This window comes from Oculina patagonica, chromosome 1 (assembly GCF_052425735.1).
Source record: "Oculina patagonica isolate OP01 chromosome 1, crgOcupat, whole genome shotgun sequence".
Lineage (NCBI taxonomy): Eukaryota > Metazoa > Cnidaria > Anthozoa > Scleractinia > Oculinidae > Oculina > Oculina patagonica.
Window position 1 is genome coordinate 35734113 of NC_135758.1, and position 25137 is coordinate 35759249.

General features: G+C 37.9%; 5 protein-coding genes across 5 annotated transcripts; all 5 read left to right on the top strand.

Moving 5' to 3' along the window:
- Window positions 1-1894: 1894 nt before the first annotated feature.
- On the top strand, window positions 1895-3351 carry LOC144650310 (adenosine receptor A2b-like). The gene has a single exon (XM_078509961.1). It carries the CDS (start codon window positions 1895-1897, stop codon window positions 2780-2782), a length of 888 nt encoding a protein of 295 aa, XP_078366087.1. The 3' UTR covers window positions 2783-3351.
- A 4360-nt stretch (window positions 3352-7711) lies between these two features.
- Window positions 7712-9878, top strand: LOC144666929 (octopamine receptor beta-2R-like). The gene has a single exon (XM_078528372.1). The coding sequence runs from the start codon at window positions 8253-8255 to the stop codon at window positions 9114-9116; it is 864 nt and encodes a 287-aa protein (XP_078384498.1). The 5' UTR covers window positions 7712-8252; the 3' UTR covers window positions 9117-9878.
- Window positions 9879-15288: 5410 nt separating this feature from the next.
- Window positions 15289-16312, top strand: LOC144650319 (adenosine receptor A2a-like). The gene has a single exon (XM_078509972.1). The coding sequence runs from the start codon at window positions 15304-15306 to the stop codon at window positions 16165-16167; it is 864 nt and encodes a 287-aa protein (XP_078366098.1). The 5' UTR covers window positions 15289-15303; the 3' UTR covers window positions 16168-16312.
- Window positions 16313-18499: 2187 nt separating this feature from the next.
- LOC144650327 (adenosine receptor A2b-like) lies at window positions 18500-19924 on the top strand. Its single transcript, XM_078509982.1, has one exon. The coding sequence runs from the start codon at window positions 18571-18573 to the stop codon at window positions 19555-19557; it is 987 nt and encodes a 328-aa protein (XP_078366108.1). The 5' UTR covers window positions 18500-18570; the 3' UTR covers window positions 19558-19924.
- A 1998-nt stretch (window positions 19925-21922) lies between these two features.
- LOC144650335 (trace amine-associated receptor 9-like) lies at window positions 21923-23545 on the top strand. Its single transcript, XM_078509994.1, has one exon. The coding sequence runs from the start codon at window positions 22311-22313 to the stop codon at window positions 23157-23159; it is 849 nt and encodes a 282-aa protein (XP_078366120.1). The 5' UTR covers window positions 21923-22310; the 3' UTR covers window positions 23160-23545.
- Window positions 23546-25137: the final 1592 nt, after the last annotated feature.

Consider the following 25137-nt stretch of genomic DNA (forward strand, 5'->3'; position numbering starts at 1 on the left):
AAGCAGAGTCGTGTTCTAAATTTTGTTATCCGAGAGCCTGAAAAGAAAAGCATGTATCCAACGCCCGCGGAAAATAAAGCCTAGGGTGATTTAAGATTTACTAAAAAACACGCTTTGACGTGAGCCGAAAAATTCGTGTGGTGGTCTCGCCGGTAACTGGTTAGAGTTAATCGTGTCGTCGTAAGTTAGTAAACCTTGAAAGTGCAGACAGATTTCTCACCTTCGTTCGCCTGAGGGTCAGTATCTTAATGCTAACGATATATATGTTTATTCAGTTTTTTTTACATTCATTGTTAACATAAACTGGCGTTCAGTTGCTGGTTTATTTGTTAGGGACGAAATAGAACCTTTATATTACACGAGCAACCTTTAAAACAAAGTTTAGTGGCAATCGTGATAAATGGTCTTTAAATATACCGTTTGACCGTATTATCATTTATTAGAGATGTTCATTTTTGCTCGAAATAATCTATCTTTTTACAAGTCGAATTTTGGAAAATTGTTGGTTGTTAGTGTGACGTCTTATAAAATTTTAACAAACCTTGGTTTTATGGCCATGGTTTTGAATTTCAAATCCATTTTTCTTAATTTCCATTAAGAAGTTTATGCTTTTATGGAGGTTGTGTTCCCTCTTGACTTTTGGTCATGTTGACGAGCTGAGAAGGAAAAAGGTAATTCAATTCGCAGTATTGATTGTCAACTGCGTCATCGGTAAACCTCGTCTAAAACTTTTTGTTCTGAAAAGCGACTGAATTGATTGCAGCAATGATATTCAGCAAAACCGTGATCAGTTCGTTGTTGTTTGACGCCTAGCTTTCTGTCGTCATTAAGGTCGTTTCAGGAGAGCAGAATCATCTCCTCTTTTCATGAAGCGCAGTAGGAATAAAACATTGACTCAATATTTTCGGCTGGCTCACCAGCTACTAGTCTTTCTTGTCGCCTAAAATACACACAGTCGTTTCCTTAACCGAAACTCTGCACTCAACACAGCTGTCCGTAAGAATACATATGTCGCTTCAGGATGTGTGAAATTGAAATTCCCATCTAAAATGGATGGCGAAAATCCATTGACAGATGATGAAAAAAATGACTAGAGCAATTTTTCCTTTTTGACACAAATTTGTAACAACAGGAACCAAGACTTATGGTCACTGTGTCTCGACGTTTACACTGGGAAACGGTGGGAAGCTGTCAGGGGTCGCCAACAGTTCCCAAAAACGAATTAATAGGAGCCCTTTTATTTTGCCATCTTTGAAGACGAAAAGGAACATCTTCAAATTCTCGACAAAAAAATTGAAGATCAACCGAACAATATGCTACGACTTTAACTAAAAAAATTAGAAGATAAAGTTTCAAACGCAAAGTGAAACTTTAAACAAGGGTCGTTGCCCCGAAAAAAGAGAGTTTATTTTTTCTTCCAGCAACAACGGAAGATGAAAGGAAAGGGCGCTATTTGCTAAGAATTGAATTAAAACTGTGCAGTTTTATGCTGTAATTGTATTAAAGCCCAAATTGTGCTTTAATACAATTTTGCTTTTTAATAGCGACAATGAGTCGTTCAGTCCGTGGTTGCAATTACTCAGATATTAGGACAATCTAAACAAAAGCATTGCACAAAGTGATTTTCAAAGGCTATTAAACGATGATTTCCTGCGTTAATGTTTTACATTTGAAAGGAATATCTTTATCATTCACCGTATTTAGGTATTAACTTGCCAAATAATTATCTGAAGTTGGCAAAAACTGAAAGTGCAATCAAATGGTTGTCAGATACGTGATCAGAAAACATCAAACAACACGTAGTCTGAAAAGCTGCTTGCCGCTCATTTACATCGCTAAAAGCCTTTAAAAGCTAAGGGCAGCTTTACTTTCCGTTTCGTAAAGAAAGGTAGACATGGAAATTTTTTTCAGTATTCTTGGCTGGTTACTTACAATCGTAACTACAGCGGGAAATGGCTTTGTATTCTTCGTTATCGCCACAAATCGCCGACTTCATTCCTCGGCAAACTGCTTCGTCCTTTCATTGGCGTTGGCCGACTTTGGTGTCGGAATCGCCGTTTTTCCATCGAGTTATTTTTGTAATTACTCAATGGCGTGCAACTCCAGGGTGTACATGGCATTCTTTTGGTTCTTCCTCCACTCTTCGGTCACAAATCTCTGCGTCTTGACTTGGGATCGTTACAACTGCATCGTTCACCCACTCAGATACAACACCTCCATGACTGACAGACGACCTGGAGTGGTTATCTTGATAGCATGGCTGATTGCTTTCGCTATCTCACTGTCACTTTTGGTGGGAATGTACGCCACCACATCCAACACTGCTCTGAAAGTTTTACGTTTAACCGGCGTCTCTGCTTTTGACATAATATCCTGCGTGTTGCTCTTCTATGCTGTTGTTCGTATCCTAGTTGTTGCACGTGCACAGTTACACCAAGAAACTGCCATGGAACTGCAGGTTCAGTGTAACCGCTCATCCAACTTATCCATCGGAAACGAAACATCGAATTCTCGCAGATATACTTTCAAGCACAACACATTTCGCTTTATAATTGCTATTGTCGTGCTCTTCTTGGGATGCTACGCAGTGGTAAATTCTGTGGTTTTGTGCATGGCGTTTTCTTGCCAAGTATCCGATAATGCGGGTCAGATCGTGACTTGTCTCTTAGTTCTAAACTCCGCAGTGAATCCTTTGGTGTACGCCTTTCTGAAGAGTGACATTAAGATGGAAATAAGCAAGCTTTTTAGCAGGGAAAACGCCGAAAGAGAAACTAGACGTTAAACTGTTCTCTTTAATATCATTCCGACTATAATCAAGACTCTGCTTATGTTTGTCCCAAAGGCCCTTTTTGTTGGGTTTTACATTTACATGTACTAATGGTTTACTTTCCTGGAAGGAAAAAGAAAACATAAATTTTTAGAAGTATATTTGCAGAGGATTTCAAAAGTCCATTATTTGTAACATGTACGCAAATATAAAACTTTATGCGATTGGAATTGGATAGTTTGGATCTAACGTCCTCAAAATTCATCTGAAAATTGCAAATTTTTTAAACATTTCTCTTTTAACGCGGTGTCAAATAATTTCCGTGTCGTTATATCACTTTCCTAGAAAAAGCATTTTTGTGAGTGTCAAAACAGGCTGACCGTCACTTATTGGCTGGCATACAGAATATATAGAAGGATCTGGATTTGAGTTTGAAGCTGTTTTTAGACCTTCTTTTGAACGACAAGAACCTCACATAAAAAAAGTGTGCCGCCTTTATTTATAAGTGTCTTCTGAAAGGCTCTTCTATGGAGTTGCCGCCAAGAAGATTTTACTTAATGTAAAAAAAAAATCAATTGCTGAATTCATCACGACTTAAAAAGCTCAAAGGCATTCAACTTTTCCTTTCTTCCCCAGATAATGCGAGACGGCCTTTGAAATGAATCCTTCTGGCGCGAACCGAGAAATAAACAATGAATATACAACATTTGCAGTTACTTATCAAATTTACACAACAAAGGTAACAAATAATTGGCCGGCCTTTTAAACAAACAGTAGCATTATGTTAATCGGGATATCCATTTTCGTTGCCAGTGGATTTATATTTCCTTTTTAAAAGCTTTAAAGCTCGGTTGTAAACAATAGTTGTTTTTCCCCGAGTTGACAATTTAGTAATTCCTTATACATGTAAATTGAAAAAGAAATTTATATCAAAAACCTCTCACCAAATGCAATAATTTGCTATTTCCTGAATGTTTTGGCATTTTAAAGTCACAGTTCTTTTTAATTATGAGAATGACATGAACCGACATGCAAACTTTCCCCACTCAGTACAATCGACAAAAAAAAATAGCTCAAAATACAAATTTCAAAACGTTTTATCTGTAGAGTGAATAGACGTATTTCAAATATTTTTCAGTTTTTAGATCCTTGTTAAAAGTTCTTTCAAAGAGTATCGTCTTTCATTAGATATCTCATCAGTATTAAAAAAGCCAAAATTTGGTACCAATTTCGTGGCGTCATTTTTCCCAAAAACGTAAAAACTACAAACAAAGTTTTAATTGACTTGAAACTCAGGAAGTTAATTATTCACATAGTGCACCTTTTGGCGTCAATCTGTATTTGGCAACGCTGGCCAAATACTCAGTTACTTCTAGTTTTCAAATCCCCAGTTAATCCTTTGGTTTACAGGTTTTTGAACAGAGACATTAAGAGGGGAAAAAGGCAACTGAATTAAAACAACCATTATATGAAAATGTATGTTTATTGATCAAAATACCAAAGAAGAACAAATGCCCCCCCCCCCCCCCCTGGAATTCCTAGGACTTGGATTTTTCGTTTCATTTTCTGTGGTATCTTGACTTGACATTGATTCAGACATATTGATATTTTTTTTATAAATAGCCTGTATTTACAACTAAAATGCGAAAAAGATAATGCTGTTTTAACAGCTCCAACACTATTAAGCCAATAAAAAACACGCCATGCACTAAAACCCTAAACGAAACAAAGCGAAAAGGTTGGCCTCTGTAAATAGCACTCCAGTTAGACTGAATAGCACTCCGGTTGGCCTTAATAACGCTCCTGAAGGTTAGCCTGTTTACGGTTAGCTCTCAATAATGGTAATGGGTTTTGCTTGTTTTCGGTGGTTCCGTTTCGTTTCGAGTTTTAGTGCATGCCTAATTTTCGATATTGCTAATTATGTATAGATGGCCATTGCTGAGATTGAAACAAACGCATCAACAGTCTAAATCCTTCTTTTCGGCACTAAAGATGCACAATTTGATCACTTTCCTGATCCTTTTTCAATTTTATAAAATATATTTAGTGAATAAACTGTATACAGCTATTTCAATTAACGTTGTCCGGATCAAAGCTTAAAGACAAGACTGAAAGGCAGTATGGGTAGAAGAAGAGGGCAACTGCACGTGCTGAATACTAAAATATATAATGACATGACAAACGCGAATTTGCACGTTTTCTATTTCTTCAGACATGTGAAACAAGGTGGTTTTAGCCACACTGAATTTAAGGAGAATTTTCAAAACTCAGAACCAAGCGACAGTGAAGGTAAAGCTACAGAAAGTCCTCCTGAGAGGAAAAAACAAACTTTTGAATTCTCCACGTGCGATGATGCTTAATGAAGCTTATATGCAAATTTGTAGTGAATACCCAGAACGCCATACGGTCTTGCCTTTTAGCTTTAAGCTTTGACCCGACAACGTTTATTGAAATAGCTGTATTTAGCGAGGTAAATAAGTGCCATTTTGTGCGAGTACTCTACAAATTCGAGCCAACATGGCACTGTAAGGATTATGGTCGTCGTCGATGTTATTCATCACGTAAAGAAGGGATTTATACACATTTTGTTCTATTTTTTTACGCAAAGAACACAGTACTACGTAAATGTATGTTAACTGGGCGCGGCTTACAAATAAGGGAACTGAATTACAGCTACACCGTCACCTGGCATATAATTTAAATGTCGATACAAATATTGTCAGTTAAGTCGATTCAGCGTCGTCTATACTGTAGGCAGAAACCTGGGGCTTTTTTATCCAAAGCCAAAATCCGCCATTATAATGTGTTAACCTTGTCTATTATACAAGTGCAATTATATTAGCCCACTATCAGCGAAAATCTCTGTGGCCGGAAAATAGAAGGTCGTAATTAGTAACATGTATACAAATACAGAACTAGCGTTAATTTAAAATACATTATATCCCTCAAAAAATGCTACATAAACGTAATTCACAGTTATCATCTTGATCTTTTATTCGCTTTTTCTTTTTCGCTTTTTATTTTCTTTTTCTGGCTCACGGGCGTTTTATTCGGGAAAAATTGACAAAATTATTGGTAAAGCTGGTTATATGACCGCTGGCGCCCCAGCTCGAGTCTTTTCACTGAAAAGCAAAGATTACATCTTACGGCCTGAGTCTTTCCAAAGTAGAGCCTGATTTACCGCAACTTAGGGATTAGAATTAGTGTTAGTCTTGATTTTATAAGTAGGTATACAGGGTCCAAAAGCGGGGAGAAGGAGGGGATGGCTGCAACCCCGGAGCCTTAAACGTTTCGCAGTGGAGCTCCCTATCATTTTGCTACCGAGCGTGGAGCCTTGAAAACGATTTCCACAGAACCAGAGGCCCTGGAGCTTGATCGAAACGTTTCTAGGTCCGACGCCCTAATTAAGCCTACCGCACACTTGAGCATCTAGCTGAGCTAACCGCCTCGCGTGCCGTTTGCTCAGTAGATTTCTCTCGTGTGCGAACCGTTTTTCGTGAGAATTTGCCTCGCGAGGCCTTGAGGAAAATATCTATCGTGTTTGATATTTTTTGCCTCGCGAGGCAAGATCCTCAATGTGTGCGGGCGACATAAGAAACTTGCTCAGCCAGATATATCAACTAACCAATAAACACACGCAGAATGCTTACGTGCTTCAACATGGCGGCTTCCGAATCAAACTTGCTAAGCACTTTCCTCACTGTCTGCGGCAAAATGTGCAGTGAATAAATGGCTGAGCAAACGGGCACGTGAGGTGAATAGCTCAGCTAGTTGCTCTAGTGTGCGGGCGACATAAGAAACTTGCTCAGCCAGATATATCAACTGACCAATAAACACACGTAGAATGCTCACGTGCTTCAACATGGCGGCTTCCGAATCAAACTTGCTAAGCACTTTCCTCACTGTCTGCGGCAAAATGTGCAGTGAATAAATGGCTGAGCAAAGGGGCACGTGAGGTGAATAGCTCAGCTAGTTGCTCTAGTGTGCGGCTGGCTTAAGGGGTCCTGCAAAATGCATCTTATCTGTCTTCCCCGCAACAAAAACGAAAAGGATGAAATGAGTTGAAAGTTGAGCAGTCATCTAAACTGAAGACGAACTATGTTGATTTTCCTTGTCTCTGTCAAGGCTCAGTGCAATTTATAATGGGACGCAATACAGGGATTGAAAACAACTTTTTCTTTCACATCAATAATAATTAACTCTCAGTTCAAAATTCCATTTCAGTTATATTATGCTTGGGTTTCCTATGATCGAAAACAACACTCCAAGGCCTCAAGCATGCAAGCAATAACGACCGGGTTATTTTATTGGGTATAATCTCAATTCTTGTTATTATCAAACATTCAAAAAGTGGGCAGTGCATTATTTTAAACTTTTGAGTTGTTCTCGAAGTTTCGGAAGTTTCGGTTGCCTTCTCCACTTAGCTTCTTATTTATGCCATGGATAGCACCTGCCAGCTTTTGTCAACACGTATTACACCGCCTTTTAAATATAACGCGGCCAACGATAGACAAAAGCCGTAAAAACGGATAAAGGTTGAGGGATCCTTAGAGTCAAATAAATGCGCAAATGTTTATCAAAGATATGTCCGTCAATGGTTCATGTGGTAAAAGTAAGCAATTAAGAGAAAATCCGCCAGGACTTCGAGTAGTTATTGGACAAAATTATGTACCAAAACTATTTACACCTTATTGCAAACGTTTTTGTAACTGCTTCAAATATCTTATCAAAAGAAATCTTTTCTAACAACACCAAACATCGAAAACAAATTCTATGAATTCCAATGAATTGCTTAAGACGAATTTACAAAATGGCTACACGTGAGATTTTGCCTATACCTTGTGAACTTTGAAATTCATTTTCTCAGACTCTGATAAGAAATTGTTGTTGGTGTTATCACGGAAAATTACTTACATCTTTACCTTTTATTAAGGGTAGGAAATAACGCGATAGGATTTAAATTATTCTGGTACTTGATTTTTGTCCAACTTTAATAAATATTACTCGACTTCCTAGTGGATTCCGTCTTAATAACATTACGGTGCTAAGTGTTACACGCATTGAAAGGCACCCATTGATGATATCAAAAGTGTTCGTACCTCTAATTTGATGGCTATTAAAGACATTCTAAGATTAATCGTTCAGTATGTGATTACTGTAGTACGTTCAACAAGTGCTCGTTTGACTCGTACCTCAAATATCATCGGGCCCTGATATGGTACCTCGACGCCTTTGTGGCGAGTCGGCATCAGATATGGGGAACTAAACTTCTTATAAACTGATATGGTATACGTAACTTTCCAAACTATATTAATTGCAATAAGGCACAAAACTGACAAACATTTAACGATCAGTTCGATGATCAATTCATTGGGCTGGAAATCACATCGATTGCTGAGAAGAACAGAAGAGAAGAACAAGAGCTAAACGTTAAACGTTTACAAAGATATTCTTGGAACTAGTCTGATTAACGAACGTGGCTTTAATGGAAGGTTTGTTCAATGCATTCGGCTGGTTACTTTCAATCGTAGCAGTATCGGGAAATGGCTTTGTAGTCTTTCTTGTCGCCAAAAATCGCCGACTGCATTCCTCGGCCAACTGGTTCGTCCTTTCCTTGGCAGTGGCCGACTTTTGTGTTGGCATCGCCGTTTTTCCATCGAGTTATTTTTGTATTAATTCAATGGCGTGTAATTTAAGGGTGTACATCGCATTCTTTTGGTTCTTCGTTCACTCTTCGGTCACAAATCTTTGTACTTTGACTTGGGACCGTTACAACGCCATCATTCATCCTTTCAAATACAATACCTCCATAACTAAAAGACGCCCTGGGATGGTTATCTTGGCAGCATGGCTAATTGCCTTCTCGACATTGCTGTTGCTTTTTGTGGAAACCTACGCCGTAGAATCCAAAACTTTCAAGAAAATTTTACGAATAGCTAGCGTGTCTGTCTTTGACATCATATCCTGCGCTCTGCTTCTATACGCCGTTGTTCGCATCCTTATGGTTGCACGTGCACGATCACACCAGGAACCTACAACAGAACTGCAAGTTCAGTCTTACCACTTACCCATCGAAGCAGGAAACTCGCGCAGACATAGGATACAAAGCTCAGTTCCCTTCATAATTGCCATTGTCGTGTTCTTCTTGGGATGCTACATGGTGGTAAATTCTTTAGTATTGTGCAATACGTTTTCTTGCCAAGTTTCCGATATTGCTGGCCAGGTCGTCACTTGTCTCTTGGTTCTGAACTCTGCAGCAAATCCTTTGGTTTACGCGTTGTTGAAGAGGGACATGAAGAAGGAAATAAGCAAGATTATTTACAAGGGAAACAACAATCGAGCTAGCTAAATAGATGCATCAACCACAACAACCGTTATTTCAAGCACTGAATAACAGTAAGATAAGAAAACTGCTCAGCGGTTCAACTTTGAGCACGAATCTGGTTAAAAGTTCAGTGCTAAGATGCCGAGTGCGTCCTTGAAGAATAAACTGAGAGACACGTTAACGTCGTTCTAGATTGTCGTACATGTACTTACAGGAAGTCACTTCATTGTTATCATTTAAAAACTAATTTAGGTATGTCCCACTTATAAATAGACGTCTAAGCATGCTCTTTTCAGTTTTAATCTAGAACTTAAGAGGCTGTATCTGTAATAGTGGTCTGCCCGATCTGGCTTGTTAAATAGATTTCGCTCTTTTCTAGTGTGTTGCAAGACTTTCATGTACTTATACTAAAAACACAATTCACTTGACCGGATCATTAATTTTTTTCGAGTTTTTAAGGATTTTCGGTTCACCCGAACGAGCACTTGTAACGACTACTGTCAAGGCTTAAATTTACCACAACTTTGAACATTAATTAAAAAAGAACTATCAACTTCTGTACCAAACAAACACTACAGCCTGTTAAATTATGTCTTTTTAATATATCACACCAACTTTCACGAACATTGAGCTCGAATCAAGCTAGCAGCAAAACATTAATGACACCCCTATCACACACCTTGATGAAACACTTGAAAACGGCTCAGATTCAAACTTTATTTTTGAAAAAGTGAGGCGGTCTACTTCAATCAAACCAACGCAGCCGAAAAGTAGATGTAATAGAAAATGTTCCTATCGAAAAAAACCTTTTGGTATCGTCTTAATGAAATATTTACAGTTGTGTAAACTTGCCCAATTTCGAAGATCTTCATGTTTGCAGCCATTTTGAGGGACTCGTCAGGACGAGGAGTTTCATCAACTGGCCTCGCAGACATACCTCACACCTTCAGAAATAAACAAAGATTAGATATAAAGGCAGTGCAGTTCAACTGAAAGAGAATAAATCGTGTTTAAAAATGGAAGCTCGACTTACATTTTGACTGTTACGGACGTCTACGGACGTACGGTTGTTATTATTGGAATTTCGCTCGATGATTCCACTAGAAATAACAATATTTGACATACAAACTTAACTTCGACTTAATGTAACCTATGAATCAGCTCAAGGCAGTAACTTTGTGCTTTTCCTTCCTTACTGGCGTACAGCAAAGATTTTCCATCGCAAAACGTTGAACGTCGAAGAAACAGCTGAAGAAACGGCCTGTCGGTCACTACTTCATGTATGAGGCACTATACGGTACACATACGGTACACAACGGTACTCCATACATGAAGTATATAACCGACCAATCGATAAACATGTCAGTTAACGTTTGGTCTTCTTTACCTGATGCTTGCTGTTTTGTCGTGAAAACAACTTCGCTGTACGCCGGTAAAGAAGGGAAAGCACGAGGTTACTACCTTTAACTGATTCAAACGCTACATTCAGTCAAAGTCTGCGTGTCAAATATTGTTATTTGTTGTGGAATCATCAAGCGAAATTCGAACAAGAATGACCTTACGCCCGTAGAAATCGTTGAAATGTAAGTCGAGCTTCCATTTTTAAACACGATTTATTCTCTTTCAGTTGAACTGCAATGCATTTATATCTAATCTTTGTTTATTTCTGATGGTGTTAGGTATGTCTGCGAGGCCAGTTGATTAAACTCCTCGTCCTGACGAGTCCCTCAAAATTGCTGCAAACATGAAGATCTTCGAAATTGGGCAAGTTTACACAGCTGTAAATATTTCATTAAGACGATACCAAAAGGTTTTTTTCGATAGGAACATTTTCTATTACATCTACTTTTCGGCTGCGTTGGTTTGATTGAAGTAGACCGCCTCACTTTTTCAAAAATAAAGTTTGAATCTGAGCCGTTTTCAAGTGTTTCATCAAGGTGTGTGATAGGGGTGTCGTTAATGTTTTGCTGCTAGCTTGATTCGAGCTCAATGTTCGTGAAAGTTGGTGTGATGAATTAAAAAGACATAATTTAACAGGCTGTAGTGTTTGTTTGTTACAGATATTGATAGTTCTTTTTCAATTAATTTTCAAAGTTGTGGTAAATTTAAGCCTTGACAGTAGTCGTTACAAGTGCTCGTTCGGGTGAACCGAAAATCCTTAAAAACTCGAAAAAAATTAATGATCCGGTCAAGTGAATTGTGTTTTTAGTATAAGTACATGAAAGTCTTGCAACACACTAGAAAAGAGCGAAATCTATTTAACAAGCCAGATCGGGCAGACCACTATTACAGATACAGCCTCTTAAACATCCGTACGTCTGAGCCCGGTTGTTCGAAATCGGTTTGTCGTTTATCTGGCATTACAAGTTAGCAAAGGTTAATAATAATAATAATGACGGTATTTATATAGCGCATTTCCATATGCTCAATGCGCTTTACAACACTTTGCGGAGGACTTAGACAGACTGCAATTAAGCAGTTTACAACGAATGAGGATTTATTTTTACAGATGCCCCCAATGTAATTTCGGAACAAGACCAGGCCACAACACCGGGAACTCCATGCCCTACTCTTTGCGATAAGCGTGTGGGTTCTTTAACGTCCCCTGCTGACCATAACCGTGAAGATGCCATGAAGAGACGGGACCTACGGTTTATCGTCCTTATCCGAGAAGACTAGAATGTCTAACCATTTGCAGTTGTCATCACAAAGGCAGCACATTCTCCTCAGTTATTTTAAGACCCTGAGTGTTGGTCCGGTCTGGACTCGAACCCGAGACCTCCCGCACAGAAGTCCGGCGCTCTACCAACTGAGCTAACCGGTCGGCGGTTGTTAGCTTGTAAAATAGGTTGTTAGCTTGTAAAATGTAAAAGGTGATATTTTAGATTTCATCGATCATTTATTAGATTTATTGCATATTAATTTTCTGTGGACCTATTTTAAACGGAAAACTCAGATATTTTTTTCCAATTAAAAGGAGGAAAACTATCGTTGTATATTGAGTCGAGGTTTTTGTTCAATATAATATGTTATATTCCCAGCTACTGTCGGAAAATAAAAGTATAATTTTGCAATGCGCACAAAAATAAAACTACGCTATATATAGCCTCTCATACCGGCTGTCGTACTCACTCGCTTTGTTGCTCTGCAAATGATTCCAGATAACCAGTGTAACAATAATGTGGGATGGGTAGCTCGACAATTTTTTTTCTGAAATGCAAGTGAAGACGGGACTCACTGGATTTTCATTGGTTCAATTTTCATTAACTTAAATTTAATAAATTGCTATATTTATTATAAAGACGGAGCCACATCAGTTCTAGCTGGTTTTCATGCATGCGTCCTCTATCCAGATCGAATTGGAATTCGGAATCGCATGTTGGTTTTTGTGGAGGGAGTAATTATAAAACCTCGAAGAAAGGGCAGCAAAGCAAAGTCAACCCACATTATGCAAAGTCAACCCATGCACATATGGAAACGAACCAGGGTCACATCAGTGGTGGGAGGCGAGCGCTCTCACCACTTCGCCATCCTTGCCTCCCAATTGTTTAGCTATTTATTATTCAGCTGTTGCCCACCCCAGTCGTCTCTTATGAGAAAATATAATGCAAAATATAAATAGAGGATATTACACGGCGGCGCGAAGATATGAATTTTAATTTCGAGTGGTGAGGAATATTTTACGAATGAGCGCAGCGAATGAGTAAAATTTTGCCTTTACCACGAGAAAATAAAATTCATATCTTCAAGCCACCGAATAATTTTATTTTTATTATATAGTCAAAAAACATGCATGAAGTAAAAGTAAAACACGCCACTACAGTCCCGGATGCAGTTTCGTATGAATATTACGAGTGGTCTATTTTCCAGTATTTTTTTGTTTGTTTTTCACCTTTAGGCGTGAAAATAAAAATCGTTTATTGCTCGAGGAAAACAATAATGGCGATCAGCAAATTTTATCAACCAATAAACCTGATTTACGTAATAAAACTGCCGTTAGCACCGCCGGGCAGTCTTTTTTTTTTGTCTTATGTCATATATTTTGCAGGAGAAATATTCATCAAAAATCCACAATCCATAGTCACTGCTTCTTTCTAGAGTCTTTTAAAAACTGTTTAAAAACTTTGCACCTCCAGCCACGACCAATGATCTTGAGGTTCGGTGGTAAATATAACTTTCTAATTAAAGTAATATAAACATTACAATAATGCTGTTGCTGTATATAAATATTGCAGTAGCAAAGTTGTCAACTACGGAACGCTTATAGACCATGGGTTGTCGATATACAGTTCCATGCTGTTATGAAGACGTCCATTTTCATTGGTATATTGGAATAATTTGGCCTTTTACATGCAAAATTTTAAGACAATTGCCATTGTAAGCGACAATCATGACAATGTGGAGTTGAAAAGTGCAATTTCATGGAAATTTTATGATCGATAATCTATACATCCAGAAACCTCTCGCACGTAATTTATAAACGCAGTAGAAACGACGATCTTCGGAAAACCGTGCCTTTCCAATTCATATCATGATCATAGACTTGGGCTTTGTTAGAAAAAAGCGACAATTTGAATCATTTGTTCACGGTCAGCTGTAATGTCGGAAAACATCGTTCAAAACTTGTCCTAAAAAACACATCGATAACTGCGATAACGTTCTGCTAAAGCCAGATTAGCTATCAATCATCTTGACTGCCTGCTCATCGTTTAAATCATCAAACGCCGTCAAGCTGGTTCAACATTATTGCTGGTGAATTTCAATCCTAAAGTTACACGCCATTAAGCCAATTTTAAAGCATGAACTAAACATTTTGAATTTTTTAAAAAAAATCGACGACATCCAATTAACTTGAAAAACGTGTTGGGAAACACCAACTCCATCTATCAACATCTATCTTAAAACCGATAAAGAACTTTGACAACAAGTTAGTATCTTTTCTAAAACTCTACAACAAAAGAAAAACGTAGTAATTCGTACGACTGGTTGTCAGCCGTTGGAAAACATCGCTAAACACTTTTACAGCGATAACTTTCTATAGGCCGGATTTGCTGGTCAACTTGCCTTTAAAACATAATAGTTTAAATTGTTCTTTTAATCATGATAGCAGAAGGAAGCGGCTATAAATTGTTGTCTTTTATTTTGCCATGCAAATTTATAATCGCCCTACATGTTTACCTTAAACTCTAAGGCACTAAATCTGCATTTGAATGCAAAATTCAGCTGGTCTGATATGCCGAAAGTGTTAATCTCATCCAAATGGCATTTTCTCACTGCAGATAAAACGAAAAACAAAATAAAGTGATCTTCTGTAGCCAATATAGTATGCAATACACGTAAAAATTATTGGAATTTCTTTATTTTTTTCTTTCAAGTAGAAAATAAAATGAGAAAACGAACGGCAATTACTCGTTCACCGCGTGACGTCACGCAGCTGGTTTTGGTTTACTGAAAAAAAAGTGCTTTTTTGTTGTACTTTAGGTGTGAAACCTTACTTGAATAATAAAACTGTGTTTAGCAAGTCTGGCAGTCTAAGGTTATTACTCCACGTGCCGCCATTTTGCAGGAGAAATGCTCGGTAATAATAATCCCCATTCATGGTAACTACTTCTTACTAGAGTCTTTTAAAAACGTATAATTACTTTTCGCGGGCAGAAACACAAAATAAAAGTTAAGGGTTTGTGGCAAATATAGCTTAATTAATAACAAAAGTAATATGAACATTACAATATTCTTCCGCTGCAAAATAAATATTGCAGCACCAACAAAGGAAACTAATGAGATTTTAATATACAGTTTCGTGCTGTATAACATTAATGGAGATGTCCATTTTCGCTTAGCGACAATGTGACGTTGATCATGCAGTGCAATTCCATGGACATTTCATTATTAGTAAACTATACATACAAAAAACCACCCGCACATAATTTATAAACGCCGTAAAAAGCGACCATTCCCTGAATACCCGTTGCTTTTCGATTCATTTTCATTATTTACTTAGTGTGTGGTTTGCAAAGGAAACGTGTACTTAGCACCATTGGTTTTCAGGTGTAAAGTCGGAAAGCATCGCTCAACACTTGTTCTGAAAAGCACGCCGATTGCAGCGATAACTTTCGTTCAGTACAGATCAGATTGGCCGTCGTCTTGACTACCGTCTTGCTTATTAAAATCTTCAAACGCTCTCAGAAGAAAGGTCAGTAGCGAGGTTAAAATGGCAAACTGGTTCAACATTTTCGGCTGGCTCCTTTCAATCGTAACAGCAACAGGAAATGGCTTCGTGGTCTTTCTTGTCGCCAAACATCACCGTCTTCATTCCTCGGCCAACTGGTTCGTTCTTTCTTTAGCAGTGGCCGACTTTAGTGTTGGGATCGCCGTTTTCCCATCGGGATATTTTTGCAATGACTTAATGGCGTGCAATTTTAGGGTGTATATGGCGTTATTCTGGTTCTTCCTCCACTCTTCGGTAACAAATCTTTGCGTCTTGACTTGGGATCGTTACATCGCCATCGTTCACCCACTTAGATACAACACCTCCATGACCGAGAGACGCCCTGGAATTGTTATTTTAATAGCATGGTTGATACCCTTGGCAATCGCGCTGTCACTTTTGGTAGGAATGTACGCCACAAACTCCAGCACTGCTCTGAAAGTTTTACGTTTAACCGGTGTATCTGCTTTTGACATAATAGCCTGCGTGTTGCTGTTCTATGCCGTTGTTCGTATCCTTGTTATTGCGCGCGCACAGTCGCATCAAGAAGCAGCGATGGAACTACAAGTTCAATCTAACCGTTCATCCACTGAAGCCACCTCTTCTCGCAGACGGAAGAAGCGCAGCACAGCTCCCTTCATAATTGCTATTGTCGTACTCTTCTTGGGATGCTACATAGTGGTAAACTACTTAGTTTTGTGCATTACTTTTTCTTGTCAAGTGTCCGATAAAGCTGGCCAAATCCTCATTTTACTCCTGGTTCTGAACTCAGCAGTGAATCCTTTGGTTTACGCGTTTTTGAAGAGGGACATTAAAATGGAAATAAAGAATCTCATTTGCAGGGGAACTGATAACTATCGAATGTGATAATTTTGATGTATTCAAGAATGGACATATATCAGTTTCACGGTCTCCTAAAACTGGGAAGCCGCCAACAATAACAATTGAAATGCTAAAAAGTCAGGGACCGTTTGGACTACAGAATACAGTGTTTGTCTAGATTTTGCCAAAGGAATGGCAAGAAAAAATGGCCTTTATGTAAAATGTCCGAACTGAAAACGTGACGCTACAAAAACGATGACATGTATAGGTGGTTCTCTTCTCGTTAAAAATGATCAATCGCAATTCATGATTTCAGAATAACTGTGCAGATTCAGTTTATTTCGATACCTATAATATAATTTGTTAAATCAGTTGTAAACATACAAAGGGCCCAAATCTTGAAAAAAAGATATCACCCCTGTTAAATGTAGTTTTGATGCATGCCGTGTTTGTTTTGATACATAAATGTATGAATTTACATAACACTGCGTAATCCAGCGATCGAATAAGTAAAAAAGGCGCTGTGATGAAACATTATAAGTTTGTTTGGTCATCCTATAATGTAGAGAATTCGCGCTGAAAAAAGTCGTAGTAAGGCATAAATATACTGCACGGGACAATGTTGTATCTCGAATTGCTTAATAAGAAACCATACCTCGACGAGGACCAATTATTCCTTCCTTGGGCAAATGAACAGTATTGGATTTTGTCCAATAGCAGTATAATACGTAGTGAGAGTCCGGTTAATCATTACTGGGCGTATTGCGTGCTTGCGTGAGGACCCAAGTTCTGTAATCATATCGTAGCAGATCTCAGCCTAGCAGTAGTTGTGCCAAGTGAAAACGAACGTCGACATAAGCTTAAGCATACTCACAAGCATAAAAACACGATGTTTACTAGTTAGCCGGAAGACTTCACTGTTCCGAACAACCTCGGAGAACTTTTATTAAAATCAACCGCGGCCTCCGCCACTATTTTCAAATACTTAGACGCGGGGTAATCTGGAACGAGTGCTTTAATTGGCTAGACACGACCAGACGTAAACAATTTTCTTGTGCTTATGTGGTGTTTCGTTTTCACACAAACGCAAGCACAAGAAAAGTAAAATTTTGATCCTTGTACTTGCGCTTGTACTTATCATCGATGCTAATACTTGCATCGAAGCCCATTTTACGGTACAAAATAAGAGTTGTTAAACTTGCGCTTGTGATTGCGTCGCTAGTGAAAAGCAAGCTTTAGAAGAAATTTTGACAAACACAATAAAACCATCCACGACATACTGTATTATTTTTTTCCGAACTCCATCGGTTGTTTAAAAGATACGTCGGGAGTTCTACCCTCCGAATCGCAGTTTTCCTTTACCACAGGCAGATTACCCTCTGGAATTAATATTTTTTTAAAAAAAAAGTCTTTTAACGTCAGCTCAAATTTTCACGAATGAATTTTGTTTTAAAACATTAGCAAAACATAACGAACAAAACTAGAGTTTACTGTTTCTGTAGATTGCTGACTATCGAGTAAACTACGAACGCAACAAACAAAAACATGACACGATACGTCAATAACCACAACTGCCACAACTAGTTTTGATTATTTTTGGTTTTCTTTTTCGTCCCTTTCTATTACAATTTATGAATTTGGTCACTTTATTAAGACTCTGTACTGAGAGGCCAATAATTCAGTGAGGCACTTAGACTAACTCGGTTCGCAAAATTTGTTGTTATGTGTATTTGGCAAACAAGAGTAAACAGCCGTGGCGTGAGGAAATGAAAACGAATCGCATGCACTTTCTCATGCTTAAACGAATATAATACAAATAAAACATATGCATCCACCAGCGGGTGTAAAAACTGGTTTCCCATAGTCATTGAGGAGATTACCATGGGAAGACAAAAATCGGTCAGGGATTATAAGTGAACGTCTTGCACAGTTTCGTGACGTGCTTTATCGCACTTGCAAAGGACAAAAGACACTCTTCATGGAAAACATTTAAGACCATTTAACCTTAATTTTATTATATTTTACAAGTGTTCTAAATCTACAAGACTTCTAATTAGAATAAGACAAGATATAAGATCATTTAGATAAGGTTGAAACCCATTCAAGAAGCTGATTTTTTTGTATGGTCTTTTGTATTTCTGCCGGAAACCAATAACTGATTAAAACACTATCCAAGGAGTTGAATTTTGTGGACCTTTGTATTTCTGAATACTGATTTTTGTGATAAGATTGATTGCCGGAACCGACCACTGATGACAAAACTGTTCAAGAAGTTACTTTTATGATCTTTGTTTGAAATCAATGCAGAATTTTGTGCAAAATAGCATTGCCGGAACCGATCACTGATTTTCAACATTGACAAAAACCCGATAAGAATCCCACTTACATGGCTAACCGGCACGACTCTAGAGACAGCTGAAATACTTCATTTTAAGAAGCTTGGTTGAAATGGAAGACTTACTGAATATTTTCGACTGGTTACTTTCAGTCGCAACAGTATCAGGAAACGCCTTTGTAGTCTTTCTTGTCGTCAAAAATCGCCGACTGCATTCCTCGGCCAACTGGTTCGTCCTTTCTTTAGCAGTGGCAGACTTTGGAGTCGGAATCGTCGTTTATCCACCGAGTTATTTTTGTAATAACTCAATGCTGTGTAACTTCAGGGTGTACGTGGCATTCTTCTGGTTTTTCCTTCACTCTTCGGTCACAAACCTTTGCGTCTTGACTTGGGATCGTTACGTCGCTATCGTTCACCCTTTGAAATACAATTCCTCCATAACTGAGAGACGCCCTTGGCTGTTAATCTTAGCAGCATGGTTACTTTCTTTTGCGATCTCGCTTACACTTTTTGTAGGAATGTACCTCACAAGCTCTAACACTGCCCTGAAAGTTTTACGAATAACTGGCGTCTCGGGCTTTGATATAATATCCTGCGCACTTCTCTTGTATGCTGTTGTTCGTATCCTAGTTGTTGCACGTAGACAGTCGCATCAAGTATCTGCAATAGAATTACAGATTACGTCTCTCGACTCACGCAACGAACGTACCGAGCTTGCAACTTCACGCAGACACAGAAAACACAGCACAGCTCCCTTTGTAATTGCTCTTGTTGTATTGTTCTTGGGATGCTACACAGTGGTAAATTACTTAGTTTTGTGCATTGCTTTTTCTTGTCATAAAGTGTCCGACAAAACTGCCCAGGTCGTTACTTTTCTCCTGGTTGTGAACTCCGCAGTGAATCCTTTGGTCTACGCATTATTGAAGAAGGATATTAAGCGAGAAATAAGCAAGCTTATCTGTCGGGGCAACAACCATCGGGAGAGATCCTTGATACGGCGCCTAAAAATTCCATTCCCATCATTTTACCGTGATGTTTCAGATAATATGCCTTTCGCTTACGTTGTATTTTTCACTTATTTAATGTCAAAGGTACATTGATATATAGTTAAGACCTTGTTCATTCTCAGCACAAATTAATCTCTTAACTTATTTGCCAATAGTTAGTATAGTTTAAACATGTTTATGTCAAGTAAAATGATGCTAAAGAGCAGAAGGGGGGCTTTATAGAGAATGTTAGACGGTTGTCAGTTATCGGTTTAGCTGTAAACTATATGTCAGTTCTTAGCTAAACTTTAGCTTTTTGTCCGTTTAGCTGTCTTTATGCAACTCTTGATAAGAAAAACATCATGCAAATAATGACAATAGTAATAACTTGTATTTATAATGCGCTATTTCCATAAAAAAAAGTTATCTAACTGCGGTCACCTTTCGTTAAGGGTAAAAATAAAATACAATCTGAATGAAAGGTAACAAGTAACAGATTAAAATGCTACCTTAATTAAAAGCATACAAAAAAAAGTGTCTGAATGTGTCTTTCCTCGATTCGACTGTCTGTTGGTAATTTGCTCCGAAGTTTTGGGGGAAGTAAAAGGATTTTTTTTCTTAAATAAAATGCTTCTGAATGAATCTCGCAGTCGGGCAACCACAGGTTTTTGTCCCGAAGTTGCTAAGCAACTGCTTATGCCATGATGCCGTGACAATTTCGGAGAACTCTCAAGTCCTCGAGCTATTTCGCGATTGTACAATAAAAATCGGAATTTCTACAAACAAATTTGCAAACAAACCACTTTTTCCTCCGAATGGCATGTCATTTTGCCAACGAAACAGGTGTTGAGTCATAGTTTTGTCCTGACGTACTGTTGATATTTAGAAAGGCAATTCGTCAGGGATGGACATGATAAACCGCAAAACGTGTCTGACGCTGTTTCTGGGGCATAATGTTAAATACAACTTTTATTTGAAACTTCACAAAGACGTTTAATAATAAAAAAGTCGTTGCATTTGACAGCTAGCCATTGCACTTTGTAATAAAGACTGAGCTGTCGTGCTCATGCCAATCCAAACAAACTTTACATCGGGAAACCTTTCACCGGTCATTTGAAAACGCCACAGAAAAATTAACGACCATGATCTCCATGATTTAAATAACAAAGGATTGACGCAGTATGTTCCTCTTGACCTTGATTCGTATTTGTTTTGTGGGGGGGATAAATTTGAGGGACATGTCACCTTGTATGTATAAGCTATTCACTCCATGCAATAAAATCGGTAATAACAGCAGAACCCCAGAATAATTCGCATGCACAATTACAGTTGTAATACAAAACGTCTCAGATATAGCGTCGTAAAACCTGACAACGCACATCACTTGCTGGGAAAATTAAAAGCACATCGAATTCACAGCGACAACATTCAACAAAAGCCTGATTAATTGTCAGTTTCTCCTTCTACAGCTGGATGGAAATATAAAAAAAATTGTGTGATTGGTTCAATGAGCTTCGAATTCTAACGCAGTAGGTCAACTTTCCGGCGAACGTGCTTTTGCGTTCTGCAACATAAGAAAAGTGAATGTCAAACATTTAGCAAAAATTAAAACTGTATTTTAAGTGTTTTTAGTCTGCAAGATTTATAAAGTAAGCTTAGAAAGAACTGACACCATAAGCTTGAGTATTTTTTTATTTGTATTTTTTCAATTCCATTTTTTTCTGAAGGAGTAGAATTACTGCAATCGCTAACTAATTATGATTGGCGGAAGCTATTTAAGAAGCTAAATTTAATAGGAAGGTAGGTAATCTTTCAGAGATTTCCACACGGTTAAAACCTCACCTTTTTTAAATACTATATAGTTATAATTCTTACGTAAAAAATAAATTTCTAGTGATAAGCTCATTATAAAGAAAAAACTGCTTTCCATGAATGCCATGCCTTATAGTACTTGTTTTGCTAAAGCTTTAAATTGCCCAAGGAACTCTGCTTCTCTTACGTTGGAAAGAAGACTGTTTCATAAGACTGCGCCGCTCGATTCAGATTCATAATATTGCCTGAACCGGTTTCTCATTAAAACTATTCAAGAAGCAATGCCACTTTGTGAAGTTGTCGCTTAGTCACGTTCGTTCGTTAGTATTTTTCGGTCAAACTTTGTATTAATCGTCACATTTTTAATAACTATCACACTCTGTAATAATATCTTTATATTGCATTCTGTGAAAACATTTGTCGCAGCTTGCGTTAAATAGCTCTTACATTAACGAGTCATCATCTCACTTCGTATAAAAAAAAAGCTGTCAAATTTTTGCCCTATTGTAAAATCAACAACAAACATTGCGACAAAACACCTCGCACGCATGATTTTAAACGCCACAACAACCGTCTGCAGAATTTGCATTTCAAAGAAATTGCTCATTATTCATAATGTTTGTATCTTAAAGCAGCCAGTTCCTGTTCACCTTGATTTCCTTGATGAACTAAGGAAATTACCCGGCAGGTAAACTACTAAATCCATGCAATGATATTGTGGGGAAACTGAAGAACAAGGCAACATTTATTGGAAAAAAATTGCTTATTGTTCATAATGTTTGTATCTTGAAGCAGCCAGTTCCTGTTCACTTTGATGAACTAAGGACATTACCCGGCATGTAAACTACTAGACTCATACAATAATATTGTGGGATAAAAAGAACAAGGCAACATTTATTGGCCGTTAGGGACATCTCCGGAATATATTGCCTCACACTTGCTCTGAAAAATACACCACATTCAGCAAAAGTGATAGCGTTCAACAAAAGCTGAATTAATTGGTAGTCCTGCTCTTCTGCTCATTAAAATCGACAAACGTCGAAACGTCAGTTGAAATGAAAAATTGGTTCAACATTATCGGCTGGCTTCTTTCAATCGTAGCAGCAGCAGGAAATGGCTTTGTAGTCTTCCTTGTCGCCAAAAATCGCCGGCTTCATTACTCGGCCAACTGGTTCGTTCTTTCATTGGCAGTGGCCGACTTTGGAGTCGGAATCGCTGTTTTTCCATCGAGTTATTTTTGTATAAACTCAGTGGCTTGTAATTTAAGGGTGTACAGCGCATTCTTCTGGTTCTTCCTCCACTCTTCGGTCACAAGTCTTTGCGTCTTGACTTGGGATCGTTACATCGCCATCGTTCATCCTTTCAAATACAATACCTCCATGACTAAAAGACGCCCTGGAATGGTTATCTTGGCAGCATGGTTAATTGCCTTCTCGACATTGCTGTTGCTTTTTGTGGAAACCTACGCCGTAGAGTCCAAAACTGTCCAGAAACTTTTACGATTAACTAGCGTGTCCGTCTTTGACATAATATCCTGCGTGCTGCTCTTCTATGCCGTTGTTCGTATCCTAGTTGTTGCACGTGCACAGTCACACAAAGAAGCGGCGATAGAATTGGAGGTTCAGTCTAGCTTCTCATCCACAGAGGCTGCAACTTCGCGCAGACGTAAGAAACACAGCTCAGCTCCCTTCATAATTGCCATTGTCGTGTTCTTCTTGGGATGCTACATAGTGGTAAATTCTTTAGTTTTGTGCCGCACTTTTTCTTGTCAAGTGCCTGATATTGCTGGCCAGGTCGTCACTTGTCTCTTAGTTCTGAACTCCGCAGTGAATCCTCTGGTTTACGCGTTTTTAAAGAGGGACATAAAGAAAGAAATAAAAAGGCTTATTTGCAAAGAAAACTAGACTGAATTAAAGGATTCCTTTTAGTAACATATCCTTATACAATGGGCGCTTAAAATTGTAAAAAAATTAAGCAAGAAGCTAATCAATGACAGAGTCGAAAAATTACCAAGGCTTGGTGTATATTGCCTATCTACATTTGTTGTCTCGTGTTTTACCATCATAAGCGTGGGATGCATGTATTAAATTTATCTCAGTTTCATATTTAAGACATAGTATAGTAAAAGAACTCCAAAATAAAGATATTCTTTTATTATACGTTTTGGGTCAGAAAACAGCAAACTTCTTCCGCAAAACTCGAAAAAAAACAAGCCATACACTTTTATGCCTGTACATTAAAACGTATTGTTTTAGTAACAGGTAGAACGTCAATGCAAATTAAAAACTAAAAGCAATATCTTTCAGGTGGTGTTATTGATTGCGTTGAGAGTGTGAAAGCCTGGTTTTAACTTTCAGGTAAATAAAACGACAAGCAATATATGGTTCCCATGGTGATTGATGAATGAATTAATTATAAAGGAGGTATGAAATTTGTCTCACACGACAGAAAGGGAAATCACAAAATTTTCTTCGTGTTGTCAAAACAGATATAAAACAGTGCTACTATGGCAATGGACTTGCCGATATTTCGGTTTAGTCCAAAAATATTTACCTCAAAAGGACGGTTAATTTTTTAATAAAATCGACGGGAAAATTGGTGCATTAATTTCATATCCAGTGTTCGTTAAATTTAAATTAAAAAATATATAATTGCTTGAAACTATACATCAATATAAATTGTTATGAAACGTCGAATTTTAAAATAGGCGAAAAAATGAAAGCTATAAACAAAGTATTAGAAGAAGAAACTAAGTGATGAGTTATCAATTAGTTTTTCTGTTTGTTTACGCGCGCGATAAAAGCTTTGACGGTCGACTTCTTAAAATACCACATTTTGTTAAAAGCGGGTTAAGGGGGACTAGCAGTTTCCACTTTTAAACAGGAATGACGGTCAACTTCGTCTTGATTCACATTCTTTAATAATCACTACACCCCGGCGTAGAACCTTTTCTGGGAATAATGTTCTCAATTCTCTGGTGTGTAAAGCAGCTCGCTCTCTTTTAAAGTGGCCAGATTTCTAGCTGTCAATCTCTGTCAAAACGTCAAATTGGATGTATCTAGGCTTACGTAATGACTACGACTGCGCGTTTCAGGTATTAGCATAAAAACCTTCGAGCTAATTGCGATGTCGAAAACGCTTTTCTGTCCAAAATTTCGTTACTAACCGAACGTGAACTGGCCAAAATAAAACAGCGCGAGCAATATAAAAATTACAAACATTGTTTTTCTACAACAAAAACAGTTACACAAATTGTACAGTTGTACAGTTAGAGCTGAAAATAGTTTTCTTCGTGTACAAAGTTCAACAACAACTTTTTCACTAAACTCGAAGAAGAAGAGGCGTGTTATTCGGTAACTACAGTCCGACCCCTTTCCATAAATAAATACTAAGTTGTTTACGAGTTCAGAGCAGTCGTTTGTACAAGCCGAATTTAAAAGAATACTTTTTAGGTCAAACTTTGTATTAATCGTCACATTTTTAATAACTATTACACTCTGTAAAAATATTGTTGCATCGAATTCTGTGATAATATTTGTCGCAGCTTGCGTTTAATAGCTGTCACATTAACGAGTCATCATCTCACTTCGTATAAAAAAGCTGTCGAATTTTTGCCTTATTGCAAAATCAACAACAAACATTGCGACAAAACACCTCGCATGCATGATTTAAAAACGCCACAGAAATGACCATCTGAAGAATTTGCATTTCAAAGAACTTGCTTAATATTCATAATGTTTGTTTCTTGAAGCAGCCTTGAAGCAGCCAGTTCCTGTTCACCTTGATGTACTACGAGTCATCATCTCACTTCGTATTTAAAAAGCTGTCAAATTTTTGCCTTATTGTAAAATCACCAACAACTTATTGCGACAAAACACCTCG